Source organism: Thalia democratica, chromosome 8 (genome assembly GCF_965202585.1).
Source record: "Thalia democratica chromosome 8, ktThaDemo2.hap1.1, whole genome shotgun sequence".
Lineage (NCBI taxonomy): Eukaryota > Metazoa > Chordata > Thaliacea > Salpida > Salpidae > Thalia > Thalia democratica.
This window is the reverse complement of record NC_139172.1, coordinates 14,302,011-14,323,627: the sequence shown is the minus strand read 5'-3', so window position 1 is coordinate 14,323,627 and position 21,617 is coordinate 14,302,011. Positions and strand designations below refer to the sequence as shown.

At 25.1% G+C, this 21,617-nt stretch overlaps 2 protein-coding genes across 2 annotated transcripts; both read right to left on the bottom strand.

The window, feature by feature from the left end:
- Window positions 1-4,064: 4,064 nt before the first annotated feature.
- Window positions 4,065-12,455, bottom strand: LOC145842504 (26S proteasome regulatory subunit 6A-B). The gene is made up of 10 exons (XM_082949959.1): window positions 12,299-12,455; window positions 10,989-11,114; window positions 10,696-10,866; window positions 10,170-10,348; window positions 9,664-9,766; window positions 8,787-8,935; window positions 6,338-6,434; window positions 6,114-6,259; window positions 5,807-5,888; window positions 4,065-4,519 (listed from the first exon to the last, which is right to left on the bottom strand). The coding sequence occupies exons 1-10, from the start codon at window positions 12,431-12,433 to the stop codon at window positions 4,409-4,411; spliced, it is 1,299 nt and encodes a 432-aa protein (XP_082806085.1). The 5' UTR covers window positions 12,434-12,455; the 3' UTR covers window positions 4,065-4,408.
- A 990-nt stretch (window positions 12,456-13,445) lies between these two features.
- Window positions 13,446-16,335, bottom strand: LOC145842362 (uncharacterized). Its single transcript, XM_082949789.1, has one exon. It carries the CDS (start codon window positions 16,327-16,329, stop codon window positions 13,774-13,776), a length of 2,556 nt encoding a protein of 851 aa, XP_082805915.1. The 5' UTR covers window positions 16,330-16,335; the 3' UTR covers window positions 13,446-13,773.
- Between the last annotated feature and the right edge of the window lie 5,282 nt (window positions 16,336-21,617).

Genomic DNA, 21,617 nt, shown 5'->3' with positions numbered 1-21,617 from the left:
AATCTAAAGCAGATCTGCTCCTATCGCAACTCGATGATCGAGAGGTTTTTTTGCGTATCCAGGTCCTTGAACCAAAAAATTTTTGGGCAACTTTTCGTTTTTGTTCAATATTAGTTGTTTAAGTAGAGTAAGATGCTAATGCTTCTTTAGTTTAAGGGAGTATAATAAAATTCAGGTCGGGTGTTTGAATTTTTAAAAACTATTTTCGACATAACAATTTCATAGTTTATTTCACTTTGACGGCGTTTCGACTTTACCTTATTCATTATCAAAAAACAAAAAGAGCAAACAATACTTTAGATCGTTCCAAATGTCAAAAATATCAAAACTTTTTAGTAGAGGGTGTCTAGAAACTTACAAAAATGTTCCAAAATAAAAATTATCTAAAGCTAAACTAAAATTGAAATCAAAACCTTGGATAACTAAAGCAATATTGAAATCCATAAAACAAAAAAATAGATAATACAAAAGTATCTGCAAAAATAATTTTAATAATCCAATTATAGTTCATTAATACAAAAATACAGAAGCAAACTTACAAAAATTAAAACAATATCAAAAAAGGCATACTATGAAAACATGCTTAAAATCTCTGAAAAAATATATCCAAAATTAGGAGAATAATGAATAGTATAACCAATAAGAAAAAACAAGAAAACTAATTTCCACACCAGCTAGATATAAATGAAAATTATTATACCAAACCAGTTGAAATAGTTGATAAATTAAATACTCATTTTCAAATATTGGCTTACAGACCTGTACAAAAAAAGGATACTCTAAACACAGCTAATAAAATAAAAAAATTTAGTAACATTTTCTTTTGGTTAGATGTAACAGAATTAGAAATATTTAACATTATAAAAAACTTAGACTCAAACAAGGCCTAAGGTCATGATAATATATCAGTTAAAATTCCAAAAAAAAACTAACAGTCCTATCTCTAAAGTTTTTGTGAATTGATTAATCAAGCATATTATGAAAGTAAATATCCAAATAGTTTAAATTAGCAAAAGTAATTCCAATTACCAAATCAGGATCAAAAAATTTACCAGGCAACTATAGACCAATCTTAATTTTATCTAACTTAAGGAAAATAATTCAAAAAAGTAATATATAATCATTTATATAGTTTTTTTACTAAAAACAATATTTTTAAAAATTCACAATTTGGTTTTTGAGAGAACCATTCTACTACCATGGCTTTGTCTGAGTTTTTAGAAGGTGTTCTGAACAGGTTTGATAAGGGAGAAGCAGTATGTGCTGTGTTACTTGATTTAAGTAAAGCATTTGACAGTGTTGATAGAAGGATTTTGCTAAACAAACTAGAATGTTATGGTGTAAGAGGGAAGATGCAGTTGTTAGTTAAATCTTACTTCACTGAAATGTATGTTAATTTCTCTGGGTATGAATCAACACGTGAAAAAATTGAGGTAGGAGTACCACAAAGTTCAGTCCTAGGACCTCTTTTATTTCTCATACACATTAATGACTTACAAAACAATACTAGCTTAAAAGTAATAAATTTTGCAGACGATACCTTACTGTATAAAACATTTAATAAAAACACGTATTTACAAGACAGTGAAAACCTAAATTTTGAACTTCAAAAAGTCTCAAAATTAGTTAAAGAAAATAGACTTAAATTAAATATAGGTAAAACAAAAAGCATTCTATTTTCAATAAACGTTTTTTGTTCAATAAACTAACTAACTAGACTATTTTTGTCTGTTTATACTAATTTAAACTTGGTGTTATCTTCGACAATGGTATTAATTTTATTTGAATAACCAACTTATGACATCAAACAGACACTATTTCCTTTATCATGTTTAACAATTTTAATATTTGGCTTATTTTTAAGATTAAAAAGGGTTTTAAGGATTTTTACAGTTTTGTTATTGATAATGGCTAAGGTAAAGTCGAAAAGCTTTCAAAGTGAAATAAACTATGAAATTGTTATATGTTTCTCTTTAAAATGGTTTCAAGAGAGTACGTTTGAGATCCACTTTTTTTAATATTGTTCTCATTGATATGGATAGATTTTGATATCCCAAGCCCTTTTTCCTAGTAACCTTTGTAGTCCCTCCTTACTCTCTCTGAAACGACTTGATATTTTTGACATTTGGAACGATCTTAAGTAATGTGTGCTCTTTTTACTTCCTCACGCATCATAAATTGTGGATTTTGATACTTTTAGCTGCTTTACTTTCATTAATATGGCCGTCCCTGCGCGAAAAAGTCAAACAATGACATCATACTTTGTCAATTGAAATAATCAAGTTATAGTGTATTTATTTAAGAAACCGTAAAAAAATAGCGACACGGCTAGTTACGAAAAAATTTAGAATATAGGCCATAAATAACGAATCAACATTTTAAAAAATATTTTCGGGAACCCGTTCGGGAACATTTTTCAAACACTATTACAGCACTTTCTTTCAAATAACTGTTCTAAGCATTTAAACCACGATTTCAATAGTCTATTAATAACTACAAACCACAGTACAAAAAGAAAAGTAAACAATAAAAACTAAATCTAAAAAAGCTTAAAGAAGTAAATATCATAAAAAATTTTAATGAATGGCTTGAGTCATTAATGAAAATATTTTACAAACTTTTTGTTGACAAAGCCTAGGTTTATAAATGATAATTGATACACTCATATTGATATTATTTTAACTACATTGATACTTAGAACTCTTATATTTTTAATTGATCATTAAATGTGATTCTTAAAACATTTTAAAGTAAGTTGTTTTGTTTTAAGACACAGCTAATGTAGATGTACTCAGGAAAAAAATTAAAATATGTAAAACTTGTGTAATACTTTTAGATAATAAGTTTTGTTTTTTTGATAATTTTTTCACAAGATGTAAAAGTAACTCTTGGTTATGCAGAAACAAAACTTTTCCGCAATGTTCTTCAAATTCTTTTGAATTATAACAGTTATCTATTTAAGAACATGTAATAATATGAAAAATTATCTTTTTTTATGTTTGACTATTAAATTTAAAACTTTTTAAACTAAAGTCTAGGGATTACCATTATAGTTATTTACAACTCTTTCTACACTAAACTTTTCAGAAAATAGTTCGGTAGAGCTATTCTTTAATTTAAGCTAAAAATTTTTTAACTGACCTAATCTGTAAAAGTTACAAATTTTAGTATTGACCTGTATGGGATGGAATCTTATAGATATAGACTCATTACTTTTTGTGTTAAATATATTACCTTAGTCAAAAAATAAAGCTTATTATTGTACACGTAAAATTTAAACTAATCTATGAAAAGTGTGTAGTTAATTCTTTTTAGAAATTTATATTAAACAAAATTCTTCAGACAACATGTGTTCAATTAATTTTAAAGAAATCCTTTACACCTCTCAAATATGAAAAAGTTTACTTATTTTTCTTAATTTCTACTTCATTCTAGTAAATTTCTAGGAAAGCTTTGCAATTTTATTCAGACTTCAAAGGATTTTTTAATTAATGTTTTACTATTTGAAGGCTTGAAAATTAGTTTTTCTTTAAACTTGAACTGACAAAAAGTTTTTGTAAACAAAAAGGTGGACGTATTGCTTGAAACTAATGGTTGTAAATATAAAGCGACTTGATCTAATTTATTACTTATGACCAAATTTTTTTCAATACAATATTTTTTATTTTGTATACTAAATTTCAATTTATTATTAGCTGCAGTGAGGAGTCTTATTAAAATTAAACAAATTAAAAACAAGTTTGAACCTGAAACAAATTTACTTAGCATAACATTCTATTAGGTAGCTTATTAAAATAATCATATAACCTTTGACATTTATTTAACCACAACTTATGTAAAACCAGAAGTTAATAAAAAGTGTAAATCACTTAAACAATAATTTTAAGCTTACATTAGTACTTTTTTCAAAATAAATGCTCTTGAATTTAAAACAAGTTAGATTAAGTTAATACGAAAATCAAAACTTATTTCTACACTTAGTTTTGAGCTAAACACACAAAAAAAAACTAAAAATTATAAAGTTAATTAGAAATTTAAAAAACTAAAAAAAACAACAATTTTTAGTTTATTTGAACTATTTTATTACTGTCAAATTAGTTAACAACTATGTTCACAACCTCAAACATAAATAAGTAGATTTTATTACCTTAAATTTTTAACTTTTTACTAATATAACATTACAATAAAGTTTAAGACTTTTTAATACTCCTGTACAATTTCTTAATTTAATAAGCCGTAGCTTATTTAAAAATTAACATTTGAATAAGTTAAAAACTTTTCAATCAAATAAAGAAGTGTACTTAAGTAATAGTTTATCTAAAAACAGCGGTACAACTAAATAAACGTTACACACAAAATCAAGTGCTGTTCTTAAGAAACAAAAAAATAACTATTTGCTAAAATAAAGTTAAGCATAATACTGGAGATTGGCTTTCTTTTTAGCTTGCACTTCTAATAATCCTTCCATATAATCTTCATGTGACAATTCAGTCGCTTCTCTTCTTAGTGCAATCATGCCCTAATATTTGTTTTACAAATCAGTAAAAAGAAAAAAGAATTACTGATAGTTCTAAGTTTAATAAAAAGTTAAACTTTTTCAAACAAAGTTAAAAAGATCTTGTAAAAAGAAGAACCACCTTACTAATATTTCAATAATAAAATCAAACTTATATTAGAACTATAAATTTTAAGGATTTTTTTTTTGTTTTAATTACAAAAACTTACCTGAATACAAACAAGCATTAGCTTATAGGCAAAATTAAAATATCTATATAAGTAGTTGTGGTTTGAAAAATGATGAATACTTAAATATTGTCTAAAAAACAGAGCTTAGATAATACACCATTAAAGAAAACTAAAACTACTAATACAACTTAAATCTAAAGAAAGTAAAACTTTTAAGAAAAGATAACTCAAAGTTGTTACAGAAAAAATAAAACTTTAAATTTAAAAACTAAGCTTTAAACTAGCCTGATTTTTAAAGTACTTCAAAGAAAACCAACTAACTTAGTTACAATCCTACCATTAGTAGTTTTTTTTGTTAAGTTAAATTTGAACCCTTTTTACCAATTCAAAAGAAGGTATATACTTATTTTGGTACATACCAATTAGAGTTATAGCTCTAGATTTAACTACAAATTAATTATAACAAAAAATTTATAAAAGTAGATCAAGAAGAAAAACTACATTCTGAAGTTTCCAAAAACACTGAGTAATCACATAAAATGTACAAATTTAAATGCAAATGATTAGCAGTGGTGTACTTTTAAAATTACAAACCTACATTTTATTTTTGTATTAAACTTCAGTCAAACAAACAAAGTAGTAAAAGTCATAATGTTAAAACAGTATTATAAATACAGGGTTACTTCAGTTATGTTTTTGGGAAAATTTCTTCCAAGTTTCTGAATTTCTTCAAGGTTTTTGAAAGTACAAGTTTTTTTTGTTTATTTTTAGTATAAAATTAAATTTAAAGAAAAAAAAAAGTCTTACTTAGTATAAAACATTGGAAAGATATTGTAAAGCTATTTTAAAACTGTCTTTTAATAAAAAAAATTCAATAATAGACAAAAATTGTCTATATGACAGGTTTTTTGTGTTAAATCGAAATTTCATTACTTTACATATAAAAATTGTTCAAAATTCCATTTAGTGATTTTTGTTTAAAATTTGAGGGTTTTTTCTTTCTTAAATTCCAGATGTTTTTAGCCTAAATTGTCAGATTCCAGGTTTTCCAGAATTCCAGGTGTTTTGCAACCCTATAAATAAAACACGTTTTAAATTTAATAATATACTGAAAACTCACTGCTTCAACGCAGACAGCTTTCAGTTGCGCTCCATTGAAATCATCAGTGCATCTTGCTAATTCTTCGTAGTTTACATCAGCACTGCAATTGAATATATAAATGACTAATAGATACTCACATTAATTTTTGTAGTAGATTTTAGAACTACATTAATGTAATTAATACGAAGTCATATATTATAAAAACGACCAATACGTTAATAATAAAACTCTAAACTGTTTATGTATTGTTAAACTAGTCATTTTTGTAATACAACTCTTAAAAACAAGAAAAATTAAAAAAGGCAAAACTAAAAAAGATACTAACTTGACATTCATTTTTCTAGAGTGAATCTGCAATATTCTGCCTCTAGCTTCCTCATTAGGAACAGGAAACTCAATTTTTCTGTCTAACCTACCACTTCTTAATAGCGCTGGATCAAGAATATCTACTCTGTTAGTGGCTGCTATCACCTAAAAATTAAAACAACTAAAACTTTTATAAGTTCTTCAAGATTACACAACTTATTTTTTTATTTGAATAAATTAAACCTTAATGTCATTATTTGGTTCAAAACCATCTAATTGATTGAGAAGTTCCAACATAGTTCTTTGTACTTCGCGATCACCAGCTTTTTCACTATCGAATCTGTCAGTTTCATTATAGTTTGCATTAAAATACTGGTTACTAGGTTTTAATTAAACCTTATATATATTTTAGCTAATGTTTAAACAACAAATTTTTACACATTACAAAAAAATGTGATATACTTGTTTAAGAGAAACTGTAATATACACTAATTAAGTTATTTTAAACAGTTAAAACAGCTAAATTAAATTATAATAAAACACTTTGAAAGCTTCAAGTCTAAGAATTTAAAAACTTCTTATCTAATAAACTTATATCAGGGTTGTTAAATGTTTTTAGCAAATTTTCTCTAGGTTTTCAACATTTCCTCCAGGTTTATAAAAGTACACATTTTTGGGTCAATTTTTAGTTTAAAGTTAAGTTCAAGGTAAGAAACTGTGTTTAATAGTATAAAAACATTAAAAAAGATACTCTTAAGCTAGTTCAAATGTGATTTTTAATAAAAAACTTTTTGATGATGACAATTTTTTTATTTATATGATAGGTTTTTTAAGTCAAATCGAAATTTTACTACTTAACATATTAAAATTGTTAAAAATTTAAGGTTTTTCTAGGTTTTTTAGTGATTTTTGTTCAAAATTCCAGGCATTTTAGCCTAAATTGTCAAATTCTAGGTTTCAAGGTTTTTTGGACGGTAAATATTTATATAGACAGAGGAAATATTTACTACTAAGTTAAAATCTATACCGACTTACTAATAGTAGAAATAGTAATTGGTATTTAAATTGTTTCAAGTTTTGTAACTAGAGTAATGTTTAACTAGAGTTCAAATTAAATTAATAAATTTGTTCAACTTATCCCTATTTATATTTATAATTTTCTTTAAGCAAATTTTATTTTGTAATTAATTAACTTTATACACACAGAATGCAAACAAATCATTTTAAACAACTAAATTTTTATTATTAATATATAGCTAAAAAATATATTGTTTTTAGGCTCTGTTTTTACATGTTGATCTTATATTAAAGCTTAGCTTATATATGTTTAACTTAGCTAAAAGTTGCATTTTACTGTTGGTAAATTTCAAATTAGTTTTTGAGATATGAGTGTACAAAATCGGAGAGCTCAGTAGGTTTTTTATGGAGGGACAAAAGTAAAAAGGCAAAAAAGACTTTTCATTAAAAATTTATCATTTTTTAAATAATCTCTTTATTGTAGGTTAATTTTACTATGAGTAAAAACATTTTTTTATTAAATTGTTTTTTTGGTCAAAAAATTTTAAAAATACAATACTTTTAAAATTCATACAATACGATTTTTTTTTTATTAATGCAAAAAATATTTTCTGAAAAGTTAAGGTTAATTGACCAAAAAAGAAGAAAATATATTTTTAGTAGATTTTTTTAAATTACGAGAAAACAAGCAATGATAAATTTTTCTTTTACAAGTTTGTATTTAAGTTTTCCTAACTAGCGATATCTAAGTTAAATATTATTTTTACATTCTTGTAAAAAGTATCTTATAGTACAATATACAGTTATAGCTTTCATGTAGGGTCCAATTTTGATTTTTGTAAAAAATTTGATTCTCCCTACGGCAGGGTTTTATCAAAGTGGGCGGTACCGCCCCCTGGGGGCGTTTTTAGTAATTCGGAGAGGGGGGGGGCAATATTTAGTAAAGGGGCGGAAGAGGGGACATTTTTAAATATTATTATATATTTTTTAAATTTTGGACAGTCTTTAAATTTTGAAACTTACACTAGATATTCTTGAGTTGGAGATTATGAGCAAAAAAAGGCCTTAGGTGTTTTTAAAAAGTAGTTTTTTAAGTAGTCTTGTTGGAGGGGGGCCATAGCCTTTTGAATTTCTATAAAGTGGCTATTTGAAAAAAAGTTTGGGAAACCTTGCCCTACGGCCTTAAACTTTTCATTAGCAGAAACTATAATCAGATATAAGTTACATTGTAAACATTATACATTATTTATGTAGAATATTTTTTGTATTGCGACCAAGTACATTATGAAAAATCTAACGTTAGAAACATAAAATATTTAAAACTAACTTATGTTTTGTTATATTTAAGACAACATACTATTAATAAACTTTAAAAGTCTATGGTCACATTAATAGATGCTTTAGTTTACATTCAATATTTTAAGCTAGAAACAAACAAAATTTGTAAACAGTTGAACTAAAATTTCATGCCAAAAAGTAAAACAAAAACAATTTAAAAATATTAAGTTTTAACTGAGCAAGATAATGTGAAATGCGAAGAAAATTAAAGTTTATAATTGTTGATTATATTTTCACCTTTTTTAACTAAATTTACCATTTTAAAAATACTATTTAATTTTAAGACATTTTGTTTTATGGTTACAATTTTATTTAAGTTAAACAACTTTGGTTTTACCTTTTAGTTCCAATTGCATCTAACTCATCGATAAAAATAATAGCCGGTTTTCTTTCTTTAGCAAGAGCAAATGCGTCTCTGACCAGTTTAGCTCCATCACCAATAAACATTTGCACCAACTGTGGACCAGCCAACTTCAAAAACGTAGACTGAAAAGTATCAATGAGTTGTTTACATTTTCTTGACAACAAAGAAGGTAGTTTAGTTTATAAACCGATAATTTCTCTCGTATTTTAAATTAGTACTACTGAAGGAAAGGTTTTCGTTACTTTTAAGATATTATTTGCAACTAAAATATAAAAGCAGAAATTACTCTTCTAACTTTTTTATTTATACTTTACACAAACGTTTTCGACATACAAAACTATATGTCCTTTTCAAATGATAAAATGAATTTACTGAGTTTAAAAAATAAATTTTATGTATTATGACGTAAACAAACAACATTTAAACAAAAAATATATAACTTGGTAACGGTAAACAAAATTTAAGTAAAATATGGTAAATAGTAAATTATCAATCATGTTATTATACTATTTGATGTAATTTGAGAAATTAACTTAGTTAAATCTTGTTTTACGCAGTAAGTAATAAAAATTTAAGTACAAATAGTTTTTTATGTTGAAAATGATTGTGGAAAACTTAAATTGAAACGTGTAACTCCTGCTTTAAAACAGTTTTAACAATATAAAAAATGTACATAATTTCAAAAAAAACCATAATAAATTTACAGAATATACTGAATTAACTTTGTATCTAGTTTTTCAATAAAAATACAAACTAACAATATTTTAATAGCTAAAATTATACACAAGTTTTTAAGTTTTAAATTTGTGCTAAATAGTTTAATTTATAATAAGTTTGATAACAACCATACTTTGGTTTGAGCAGCACAAGCTCTAGCAAGCAGAGTTTTTCCAGTACCAGGAGGTCCGTACATGAGCACACCTTTTGGAGGCTGAATGCCTATCTGCTGGAATCTGAAATGCATACATATTTTTGAAATAGAACTAGAATAAGTCAAACTGTACATAATTATGCATTGATTGAACAATGTACATACAATGCGTTTTAAAATTGATTTAAGTAAAATTTTAAGTTTTTAACTGTTTTTAGAAGAAACATTTAAATACCAGCAAAAATATTTCATTCACTTAAAATTTATGAAACTAAATATGTTAAAAGTAAGTACGAATGTGTATTTTAAACAATAGGACATATTGTAACTGTAAACAACTATGTTTTCTAAAAAACAAAAAAATGGATATTAAAACATTTAAAATTTTTACTGATCGGGTATATATTTTACTCATTAAAAATTTTACACATGAGAAAACAAAACAACAAAACATTTAGGATAAACAGCTCAATTTAAATGCATACCGTTCTTTGTGAGTCATTGGAAGAACGACTGCTTCAATAAGCTCTTGTATCTGCTTGTCCAAACCACCGATGTCTGAATATTGTTCGGTTGGTCGTTCGTCTACCTCCATGGCTTTAACACGGCTATCAAATTCTGTGGGTAACTTCTCCAGAACAAGATATGAATCTTTGTTAACTCCCTAAATTAATTTTCTTGTATTAATTCATATGTACTTATTTCATAATACTAAAAATATAGTTTCTACCCAAATAAATAATGTAAGTCCAACAACTTCTAAAGAAACTTAATAAAAATTAAAAAACACCTCAACTATAAATCAAGAGATTGCTAACAAAAAACTTATTTCAAAGATTACATTGCTTAGTGTTAAATACTTTTTGTAACTCATATCAGCGTATACTAAAGTAGTTAATTTATTGTTTAGTTCATAAAGTTTTACTTTCAAATCATGCTATATCTCAATTAAACTAAAGTTAAACTGCTTAGCGTAAAAGTACAGTGAAAAAATGGTGTAACTAAACTAACAACAAGGTCACCAGGCGTAAGTTGCTCAGGCTCAACGAGGCCAATCATCGGCAAGAAGTAGGTTTGTCTGGTAGAAGTCTTGATCACCGCGCACTTTCCTTTCCTCTGCGCATCCAAGTCTACGTTACCTCCCTCTTCCTCCGCATTTTCCTCAGGGTCAACGTCAAGCAGCTGTGAAGTTTAAAAGATTGTGTATTTTATTTATGCGTTAGCAGTGCTTGTGTTACAACCACAATTGAATATTATTGTTCTACAAGAAACTTAATTTTCAAATTAGTGTAACTACTACTTACTTCAACAACGTTTGAAACTAGATATGGCAAGGTTTTATTAATTTTTATTTTTTCAGTGTTTTCTTTAATCTTGTCTTTCATTGTATTAAGCTCGTGCTTAATTCTTCCAGTTTCACTTTTCATTATCTGTAAAAAGTATTTTAATAATATTTAATAAAAAAATTATGATTTTAACATTAAGAGAACATAAAAGAGTATTGGTAATATAAAGCAGTAACTGACTTAATCAAATAATTAGTAATACTAAAAGAACTTTAGTTTTGAGAAGTGATATAATACAAAACACTAAAAACGCTTAAAATTGTAAGAAAAAAACATATAGTACAAAGTGATAAGTTTAATGAAAACTAGCCCACGATTTTAAAATCAAGTATATCCTGAGTTTTTTTAAACTTTAAACTAGCCTGGTAAGCTTGAGTTAGTGGCAACACTGTTAATTAAATTAATGACTAGCAATAAGCAACGTTTCTACGCAAAATTTTGCAATTTTAACTGACACTTTTCCTAAACTTTGTTGGTCGGCGCCTAGTTGGCTTAGAACCAAATTAATCAGTGTAGCCTACTAGTTTGGTGTTAAAGTGTAGACTTTTAATAATAGGATTTTTTAGTACTTTTTTTTAAATTAAGCTTTGTTTAAATAGATAAAGCCCCTGAAATATATTATAAAAATTATAGTTTTTGGAACTGCTACAGACATATACTTCGAGGGTGCTAGATCACTCAATGTTAAATTCATAATAAATTAACTACAACAACACTTGAACAATCACTTTATGATACTCACAACTTCGCAAATAATCCCTGAATGAAAACTTGAAATGTTCATTACTGGTAATGATATAGTCAAAAAAAGATCACTAGCAAAAGTTTATTCAAAAATTCACACGCTTTATAGTATTTGTAATTAGAAAATCTATCAACTTGCCATTATGTTTTAATTATAGTGAATTTTAGTTAATTTAAGGTTATAAAAATCAAATGACTGTTTGTAAAGATACTCACAACTTAATAATCTTAAAAATAATAATTCTCAAGCTTTTTTTAGAAATTTTATAACATTATTATTGAAAAATTCATACATTTTGCTACTTTAAACATTGTTTTATTAAAACACAGAAAACTACAAATAAATGCGTATTTTAAAAGAAATTAACGAATTAGTAATCTACAATATGTTTTAATTCAGAAATTGTCAAGTATTTGAACTGACAGAGATGACAATTTGCAAATATTTCTAAATAAGACTAACTTAGCCTCTTGCATAGAATACCTGAATGAGTACTATTTAAATTTAAAGAGTTTCGACTTACCCTTACTTCATTGTCCAAGAGCCTTGTCCTCGATCTAATCTCATTGACAGACATTTTCATAATTTCCTCACCAAGGTCATCCTCAACATTATCCCACACAGAATCAGCTTGCTCCGTGTTTGCTGGTGGCACCATTGTAACAATTTATAAATTACTAAAACAAAAAAGTGACTAAATCATGTAAAAGTTATAATTAAGCTACAACTTAGTTGTGGAGTGTGAGCAACATAAAAGCAGTGAATATTACTTTTTAAGCATTTAAAAAACACAAAAAATGTAATTCTAATAAACGAGCAGCTAACATTGGTCATCAAAACTGTGAAAATTCAAACTTCATTTAAGTTTTTACATAAACATGATTTTTAAACAAAATAAAACTGTTGTTTACGTAACTCAGTGTAGCAAACAGTTAGTTTAAAACTATTATTTTACAAAATAAAATATCAATCAACTATTATTATAAATAACTCTTTAACTAAATTTAAGTCTTTCGATAACAAAAACTTAATTTGAAAACTGTATGGTTGTAAAAATAAAATTGAGTTCATTCTTATGGTGCATATACACTAAATCTGCTTAGTTAAATACAAATACAATTTTTGAAAACATTGATAAAGTATTTTTCCATTATCTAAAATTTGCTGCCTAAAACTCTAATTTACAATCAATTTTAAGTTGTTGAAAGCCTAATCTATTTTTTGTTTCATAATAAAACTTAAATCATTCAATATCAACAACTTTATTTTTGTGATTTAGCAATAAATAACTTTGGAAATTAAAGCTACTTATTTTTTGGAAAAACATTCTATCTTATACTAATAAATAATTTACTTAATTTAAATAAAAATGCTAAGAATATTTTAAAAGGTCTAACAAAACAGTGAAAATATCAAATTAATTAAAAGAATTTCAAAGAAAAGAAAAGTTTTAAACATTACTATTTATAGTTTTAAATTAAATCAATTTATGTTTTTGGTCACTATATCTAAACAGAACTAATGTTTGACCATTTATTTTTAACAAAATTTTACTTAAGCTGATTAAAAATATAATTAATTAACTTTGATAAATTGTACAATAAGCTTTGTATACAAAAATTACTAAAAATAGTATTCTGATAATTATATAAAGAGTGTGGTCAAAACAAACTTCCAGTTCAATAGTTACAAAACACTCAACTCAAATTTATGATAATTAATTACAAAGAAATAACTTAGTTCCTTTTTATAATGCAAAAACAATTAGAGGTTCCTTAATTAATTTTAGTATATCTTAAACACTAAATAAAACAACAATTTACATATAAGACTTTATAAAAAAATTATTTTTAATAAAACCAAATGCATTTACAATTTGAACTAAATTAAACAATAGATTGTCTAAACTTTTCGCTTATGAAAGTTATTTAATTTTTAAGAGAAAAACATGATTTTAAAAAGATATAATTTCCAAGAAACAGTTAAAATAATTCTTTTTCATATCTTAAACCTAGTTTTGGAGGCAAAAGGTTCTGCAGCAGGATCTATACCAAAGGTTAAAGGTATTTGCATTGGTTTGTCTGGCATTGAGATTGTTTCATCTAGCATATGATAAGAAAAAGATTCTTCATTAGAGTTAATCTTTAAAATATTTCTTCCATAATTATCTGAAATCTTATAAACTTTATCATTCAGAAAACTGCTTTTTAAATTTTTTGGGCGAGTTTTCTGAGCTAGTTTTAAATTGATAGTACATGATTTTTCTGTCTCTTTTTCGATTAGATAGCTTATTAAATCACTTTGTGATTTATCTCTTACTTCAGCTAGTTCAGATGATATCTTTTTGAGCATAATGTGAAGTCTATGACAAGCTTTAGATGGTTGAAAGCAATGTTTATTATGTTTAACTGTAGTAAAACTTTTAATTTCATCAGTTCGAACAATTTTTCTTTTAAATGGACAAATTCTGAACCTATAAATTTTGATAGGCTTAGGCTGCATCAAAATATCTATCCAATCACTACATTGCTCGAACAAGGTTAACTTTTCATATCCATTTAAGTATTGATATTCTAGTTTAGAACGAACACACACATTACTAACTTTATTTTTTTCATTGAAAACTTTCCCATGACTTTTCATTCTAACTAAAATTTTTTTATCTGCCAGCCTCCATATACTGTAAAAGTAAGTACTATTTTTCAAGTTTTTGTTTGATAGATTAAGCTCTATTGCAGTTGGAATACATGGCTCTGTTGGTGAGAGTGTTGATGTGTTGTTGTCATTTATTATGCCCATCATCATGCCATTGTTTATGTCTTTAATTGCCTTTTTACTTAAGACAACTTGTCTACTTAAACTTGAACTAACAGCTGAAGATATAGTTGTATTTTTATTTAAAGGTGGTATGTCAGTAACAGATAAATTATGTTCTCCTTTAACTGTTTTTCCTGGTTCCACTGTTGTTTGAAACCTTTCAATGTTCCCGATAGGTGAAAAATTACTTGTAGAAGCATTTGTGGATACTGATTCAAAACTATTTTGATTTTTAACCAAACTTAAACTGTGTGTAAAATCTGGTTGAATACTTAACTTTGGTTTTTTTATTGGTATTTCAGAATTAATATCAATAGCTTTCTTCAAATCTGAATAAGAATCACAAGAATAAGATTTTAAAATATGTTTTTCTTTCAGATCAGTAGAGCTAAAAATTAGAGGACCCTTTTTGGCTGTAGAAATATTATCATGGAGATCTTGCTCTTCATTGCATGCATGCTTACTTTGACTTGTTAAATAACAAGACTCATCAATAACTAATTTACCTGAATCATCAGAGTCACAACTAAACTCAGGGGAAGAAACTTTTTTCATACCAGTCTTTTTAGAAGAAAGATTATCAGAAGATTTATTTTTAGAGTTATGATTAAAGTTATTAAAGTCTGATGATTCATCTGAAGAAGAATCATTACCTCCATCAATTTGTAATATTTTTCTTTTTAACTTATTTACACTAATACTGGTTTGACTGTTTAAATTATTTTTAATTTCCTCTTTTATAACTTGTTTATAATACAGTTCCATTTGAAACCGTGAAGTTATTCTTTTAGGAGGTAAAGCTTTTTCAAATATCACATAATTTTGTGTTTTCCCTGAAACAAGTTCAACTTTTTTATCAATTAACGGTATTTCATAACTTGAATTTTCATCTAAATCTAGTAAGTGCTTTAAAGTTGAGATGGACATAACATAGTCAACTTTTACTTTCTCTAAAATCAGTTTAATATTATAATCTTCTGAGATTTTTGTAGGTTCACTCTTAAACTTTGAAAAACTTTCACAGTTTTCATGACTTAAACTTAAGTTGGCTAATTTAATTGGTTTTTTTGTAGATTTGACTTCAGCTAAAAAATTTTGATATTTGAATTCAGTTAAAGTGTAATCCTTGAAAAAATCAATACACAGTACTCTATGAAGCATATATTCATCAAGCAACTTTTGAGTATAACTGTAAACCCTTTTTGACCACTCTTTAAAATACTTTGATGCAAAATCTGAAGTGTAGTTGTATAGATGAATGTTAAGTTTAGCATGATCTTTAGCATACTTTCTATATTGTTCTTGTTCATGATGTATATTTTTATTAATTATATTATAGTACTTATGCTTCTTTAAACAACTTGGAGTCATCAGACCTTTATTTTTGAATTTATCATGGTATGTTACCCATAACATGTGATCTGATGATGAAAAGCATGATTTTTTTGGTTGTACAAGACTTTTTATCAGTTTTTTGTTTTCAACTTTTATATCATTTCTTTTAATTGCAGATCTAACAAGACAACTCAAATTATCTAGACCGAAGTCTTCTAGTAATCCTGGTGCGTCCATATTTAAATTATTAGAGTTAGACCAGTTTTGTAGGGATCTATAACCATTGTTGTCATGCAATAACTCGTCTTCTTTATAGGTAGGGACAACATCTTGGTCTGAATACGAAATCAAATGATGATTATCATTTAATATATCCCATTTAACCAGGTCTTTATCTACCATTATTTTGTTTTTTAAATCTGTAAATAATAGTTGATAAAAAAAGTGTAAATCATATTAAAGCAGTTTTTTAACAGCAAAGTATTATTGTCACATTTATAAAAAACTAAAGTTTTGAAAATACTTAAATGTTATAAAGTTCTATGGAAGGAGCAAAATAAAACAGTAAAAAGAAATCAATTTAACCTAATACTTTTTTTTTTTAATATTTTATGTTTCATTATTATTAAAGCGCTTTTACTACTTATTTATTATTTTTAGTAATATGGTATAAAGTAAAACTACTCAACTTATGATTTACTTAATTTATATTAATTTTAGTGTAACTTTTTTGGTAGAAAATTCAACATTATTTTTAAGTTGAATTAAAATAAAACTTTAAGCTAAAAAAATTAAATAAACTCAAGATATTAGGACATATAAAAAAATAAAGAATAAAATAACAAAATATCTGAATGCTAAATGTAAACTAGAACTGAAACAAAAAAATAAGTGCTGCTTTCCAAATCAAAGCCAACAAGCATCAAATCATCAGGGCTATCACGGTTAGGGCAGGGTTACCACTGACTTTTGGCAAATTTTCTCCAAGTTTTCAAAATTTCTTTCAGGTTTTATAAAAGTACTTATTTTTGGGTTTATTTTTAGTTAAAACTTAAGTTTAAGGAAAATAACTATTCTAAATAGTATAAAAAAAACACTAAAAAGATACTGTAGAGCTACTTCAAATGTGTTTTTTAATAAAAAAAAATTTGATGATTACAATTTTTTTATCTATATGGTAGATTATTGTGTCAAATCAAAATTTTTCTACATAACACCTAAAAATTGTTATAATTCCAGGTTTTTCCAGGTTTTTTTTTGCCTAAATTGTCAAATTCCGGCTTTTACCAGGTTTCCAGGTAAAATGGCAACCTTGTGTTAGGGTCAAAAAAGTATTTTGGTTGACTTTAAAATATTCTGAGTTTTTTTTTTCCTTATAAATAAATAATTAAAGCAATTCTGTGTATATATGCTTTTACATTTGATGTTATTACTAAACTATGAGAAATACCTTTTTCAAAAATTCAACCTTTAAATTTTTAACCAATAAAGACTTTTAAATTTAGTATATGGATAATTTAGTGGTGGCATTTGTTGTTTTTTTTTCTCTAAACTGGAAATTCAAGAAAAATCACAAAAATAAATAAAAGTTACATAAAATCAAGAACTGTCTCAATAAAATTTTCTTTAAATCTTCTTATATTAAACTCAATATGCTTTTGTGATAACTCCTCCCCCAAATGCAAACTGTATGTCCACCTTGGGTTTTACAAGTTGATCTTATATTATAATTTTATTTTAGCTATGAGAAACTTTTAACCACTTAAAAAATTCAAAGTAATTTTTTAGATATAAGCGATCAAAGTTGGTGACTTCAATAGGTTCCTAATGGAAGGCTCAAACCAAAAACGCAAAAAAGACTATTTCATTAAAAATATATCTTCTCCTTCATTATTTAACCAATCTTCTTGATATTTTCATAGAAAGTCTATTTATAAATTAAAAAAGATTTAATGCAGAATTTATTCTAATTTTGAAAAATAAAAACTTTATTAAAAAAAATTATCTACTTTAATTTTGTTTTTGTAATCTAAACCTTTGATTTTTTTAAATTTTTTAAATTGCAACACTAAAAATTGTTTTAAATCTGAATAGAACATTTCCTGAAAGTTTGAGGTCTCTAGCTCAATATATGTAGAAGACAGCTTTTAAATTAATTTTTTAACTTCTGAGAAAATGAAGTCCAAAAAACTTGCAATCTATACATTTGTATCAGAAACTTTTTACAAATACTACAATATCTCAAAAGTTAAAAAAAAAATTATAAAAACTGGCTGGTAGTTTGTACTTAAAGTTTTCATATAATGCCAATGTTATTTTTATTTTAAAAAAATACTAGACCAACTTATACCCTTAATCATAATAATAATAAGCTTTTAGTCAAATTAAAACAACTTAAGTATATATATTATAAGTTACAGATGGTATTCAATTTTTTATATAAATTTTAAAAACAAGTATAATTCATGGCTGAACAAAAAACAGATTTTATTTTATTTTAATCATTTTTTATTTCTACAAGTTCATACAATTTAATTAAACAGAGAACTCTAAAAATTTTCATTTTTTAGCCTAAAAACCTATATAAATTTTTAGTCTATTCTAAACATCTGAGAAAAATGATAATGAAAATAATATTCTTCATGCATATGAAGAAAAAAAAAAACTATAATAGTAATCTAAAAAATCAATTAAAATTATGAAATTTTGACTTCAATTTTATGCTATTTATTGAAAAAAAAAGGTTGAACCTCTATGACACAAATATAAAAATTGAAATTTTGTTTGATTTTTTAAATCTTTGTATATTAACTTTTATTAAAGTCATGAAACCTGTTTTGTATAATGCAAAATAATTTTAATTCTATTAAAAGTATTAATGGTATAAAAAAACTAAAATTTTCCCTAAGAGCTTAAAATTCATACTTAAAGATGTTTTTCAAAGAATAAAAATATTTCAATTATTTTTTTACAACATAGTATGTTTTGTAAAAAGTGTATAATACCAAAATATAAGAAAAACAAAATTTTTCAAGGTCAATTTCCTCAAAACTAGTCACTAAAAATGTAACTCCTATGTTTTTAAACAAGCTTGCCTCAAAGTTTCAAGAATTGTTTATCAAGTAATTGCAACATTTAAAATAGTTTGTAATGCAAGAAGCATTTAAAAAAATATATAATGTCAAAATTTTTTTATGATACTTTGATTACTTGTGAAGATTTATTTTTTGTTAGCATTTTAAAAATATTTCTTACAAGTGTTCATAATTTTACTAAGATAAGACTGAAAATACTAGAAAACAGTTGGTAAAAATCTTAAAAAGTGATATACTTTTAATAAAATAATCTTTTTCTTAATTTAATTTTTACCTCCCATTCTTTAACCTATAAAATTTTTATCATTTTTTTAAAATTTATATTACTTTTATCTCATAAGTTACTTGAAATTGAAATAATAAACAGTAAAGGAAGGGTAAATTGAGAATTCATAAACTTTTTATGATTGTTTATCACAGAAATTTTCAATAACTTGTTTTTGATTTATATTTATTATTTGATTATTACCAGGTCCAAGTATCTACATATATATCATTCTAACAAAAATAAACTGTACATAATGTAATACATAAAGTATACATTATATGTAAAAAACTATAGAACAATAAATAATTTTTCAACATATTTTAAATAAAATTACAATTTCAAACTCAACTTTTTTTGCATATGTGTGACCACTAGGTTTTGGTCTGGCAACGTTCAACAAAGAAAGTAATTATTAATTTATATCAAATTTACTTATAAGATTGTTACTTTTAAACATACTTAAGTAAAATAACAATACTAAACTAAAATGTATACTTTTTAAAAATGCTGAGGTGAATATCAAAAAAATTGTTAAATATTTAAATACTAATGTATTAACAGAAATACCTAAAAATATTTACTTGACTAACTTCAAGTCTAAAACTACCTACTATTCACTAACTATACTAAATTTGGTTCAAATTTCAAGTTTGTTTGTTTACATATTTTTGAACTAAAATAATTTAGTGGACACTTCAAGCCTTTTTTTTTTAATTTTTTGTGCAATAAGTTATTGTGTTCATTGACTTTTCCAAACACAAGAAAACTTTCTGATACTTTTTCTTAACAAAACTAACAATTTAATATAACAATAATTAAGGCCTTTGTAATTCACTGTCTAAAAATTCAATAGTCAATATAATAATAGTAAATGTATCAACTACTAAGAGTAGTCAGATTAACAACAATATTTTAAAACTTTAAAAAAACATTTTAAATAATAACAAAATAGCTTAAGAAAACCCTTTTTTTTAGAAAAAAAAGTTTAAGTTATAAAAACTATAAGAAGTTTTAGAAAAAATATTAATAGAAGTCAGTTTTTAACAAAAAAGAAGTAAGTCTGAGTTTTCAAAAAAGTTCAAATTAGCCCCATTTTGTCTGAGTCAGGATTTTATTTCAAATGATAAAACTAGCTTGAGTTGAGTAAATTGCAATCCTGGTATAAAATAATTGTTGTCAAGATCAATCTATAAAATTTAACATCATGTTATTTTTTACATGTTGATCTTATTTTGTTGTAAACTTTAATCTTAGCTATCAGAAATTTTTAACTACTTAAAAGTATTTAAAGCAGCTTTCAGGAATAAGCAATCAAAGTTGGTGAGCTCAATAAGTTTCTTATAAGAACATACCAAAAACAGGAAAAAAGATTATTTCACTAAAAATTTATTTTCTCCTTCATTTTTTAACCAATCTTTTTCAAATTTTTGCACTAAGTTCATTACTAATATTTAAGGGCATATGGGGAAGGGTCTAATTTATATTACTAAATTTAACTTTGGTTTGTATATTAAGCTATAAGTATAAAATACAAGTCAGTTTTTATATAAAATGAAAAATATTTAATTAGTTCAGGGTTGTTACTTGATTTTTCTAAATTTTTTCCAGGTTTTCTAAATTTTCTCCAGTTTTTTAAGAGTAGAGATTTTTGGGTCTATTTTTAGTTTAAAGTTAAGTTTAATGTAAGAAACTGTGTTAGATAGTATAAAAACATTAAAAAGATACTAAAAAGCTACTTTAAATCTATTTTTTGATACAAAAAATTTTTGATGATGACATTTTTTTTTATCTATATGATACATTGTTTGTGAACTACTACTAAACATGTAAAAATTGTTTAAAATTCCAGGTTTTTTTTTATTTCTCAAATTCCAGGTTTTTAAGCCAAAATTGTCAAACTCCAGGTATTCCAGGTTTTGAGGTTTTTTGGCAACCTTTTAAATATAACACTGCATAATGTTATTTTAATTTATGTATCCAAGTTTAAAATGTAGGGTTACAATAACTTTAAAGGGTGCCAGTTGTTCAATAAATTTTTGAACTTTTCCCATGAGCTTTCTAGTTTTATACTTTTTTTTCCTTACAAGGACTATAAAACAAAATTTATTTATGTTTCTTATTAATGATGTCCAATTAACTGCTACTACATATGTCATTTCAACTTTTTTTTTAAGTATTTAAATATTTAATCAGTTTCTTACATTTAAGTTATTTAATTGCCATGAACTGAAAAATATAAAAAAAATAAATAAATATAGAGCAAATACTCATATTAAGTAAAACTTAGGTTATTACGGGGTAGGGAGTACTTGGGTGATGTTTGCTGG

Excerpts from the sequence above, each read along its gene's own strand:
- LOC145842504 (XM_082949959.1), bottom strand. The coding sequence starts at position 12,433 with ATGGTGCCACCAGCAAACACGGAGCAAGCTGATTCTGTGTGGGATAAT. Across the intron at positions 11,115-12,298 it reads TCTTGGACAATGAAGTAAGG|ATAATGAAAAGTGAAACTGG; the intron begins GTAAGTCGAAAC and ends TACTTTTTACAG. Across the intron at positions 10,867-10,988 it reads TAGTTTCAAACGTTGTTGAA|CTGCTTGACGTTGACCCTGA; the intron begins GTAAGTAGTAGT and ends TAAACTTCACAG.
- LOC145842362 (XM_082949789.1), bottom strand. The coding sequence starts at position 16,329 with ATGGTAGATAAAGACCTGGTTAAATGGGATATATTAAATGATAATCAT.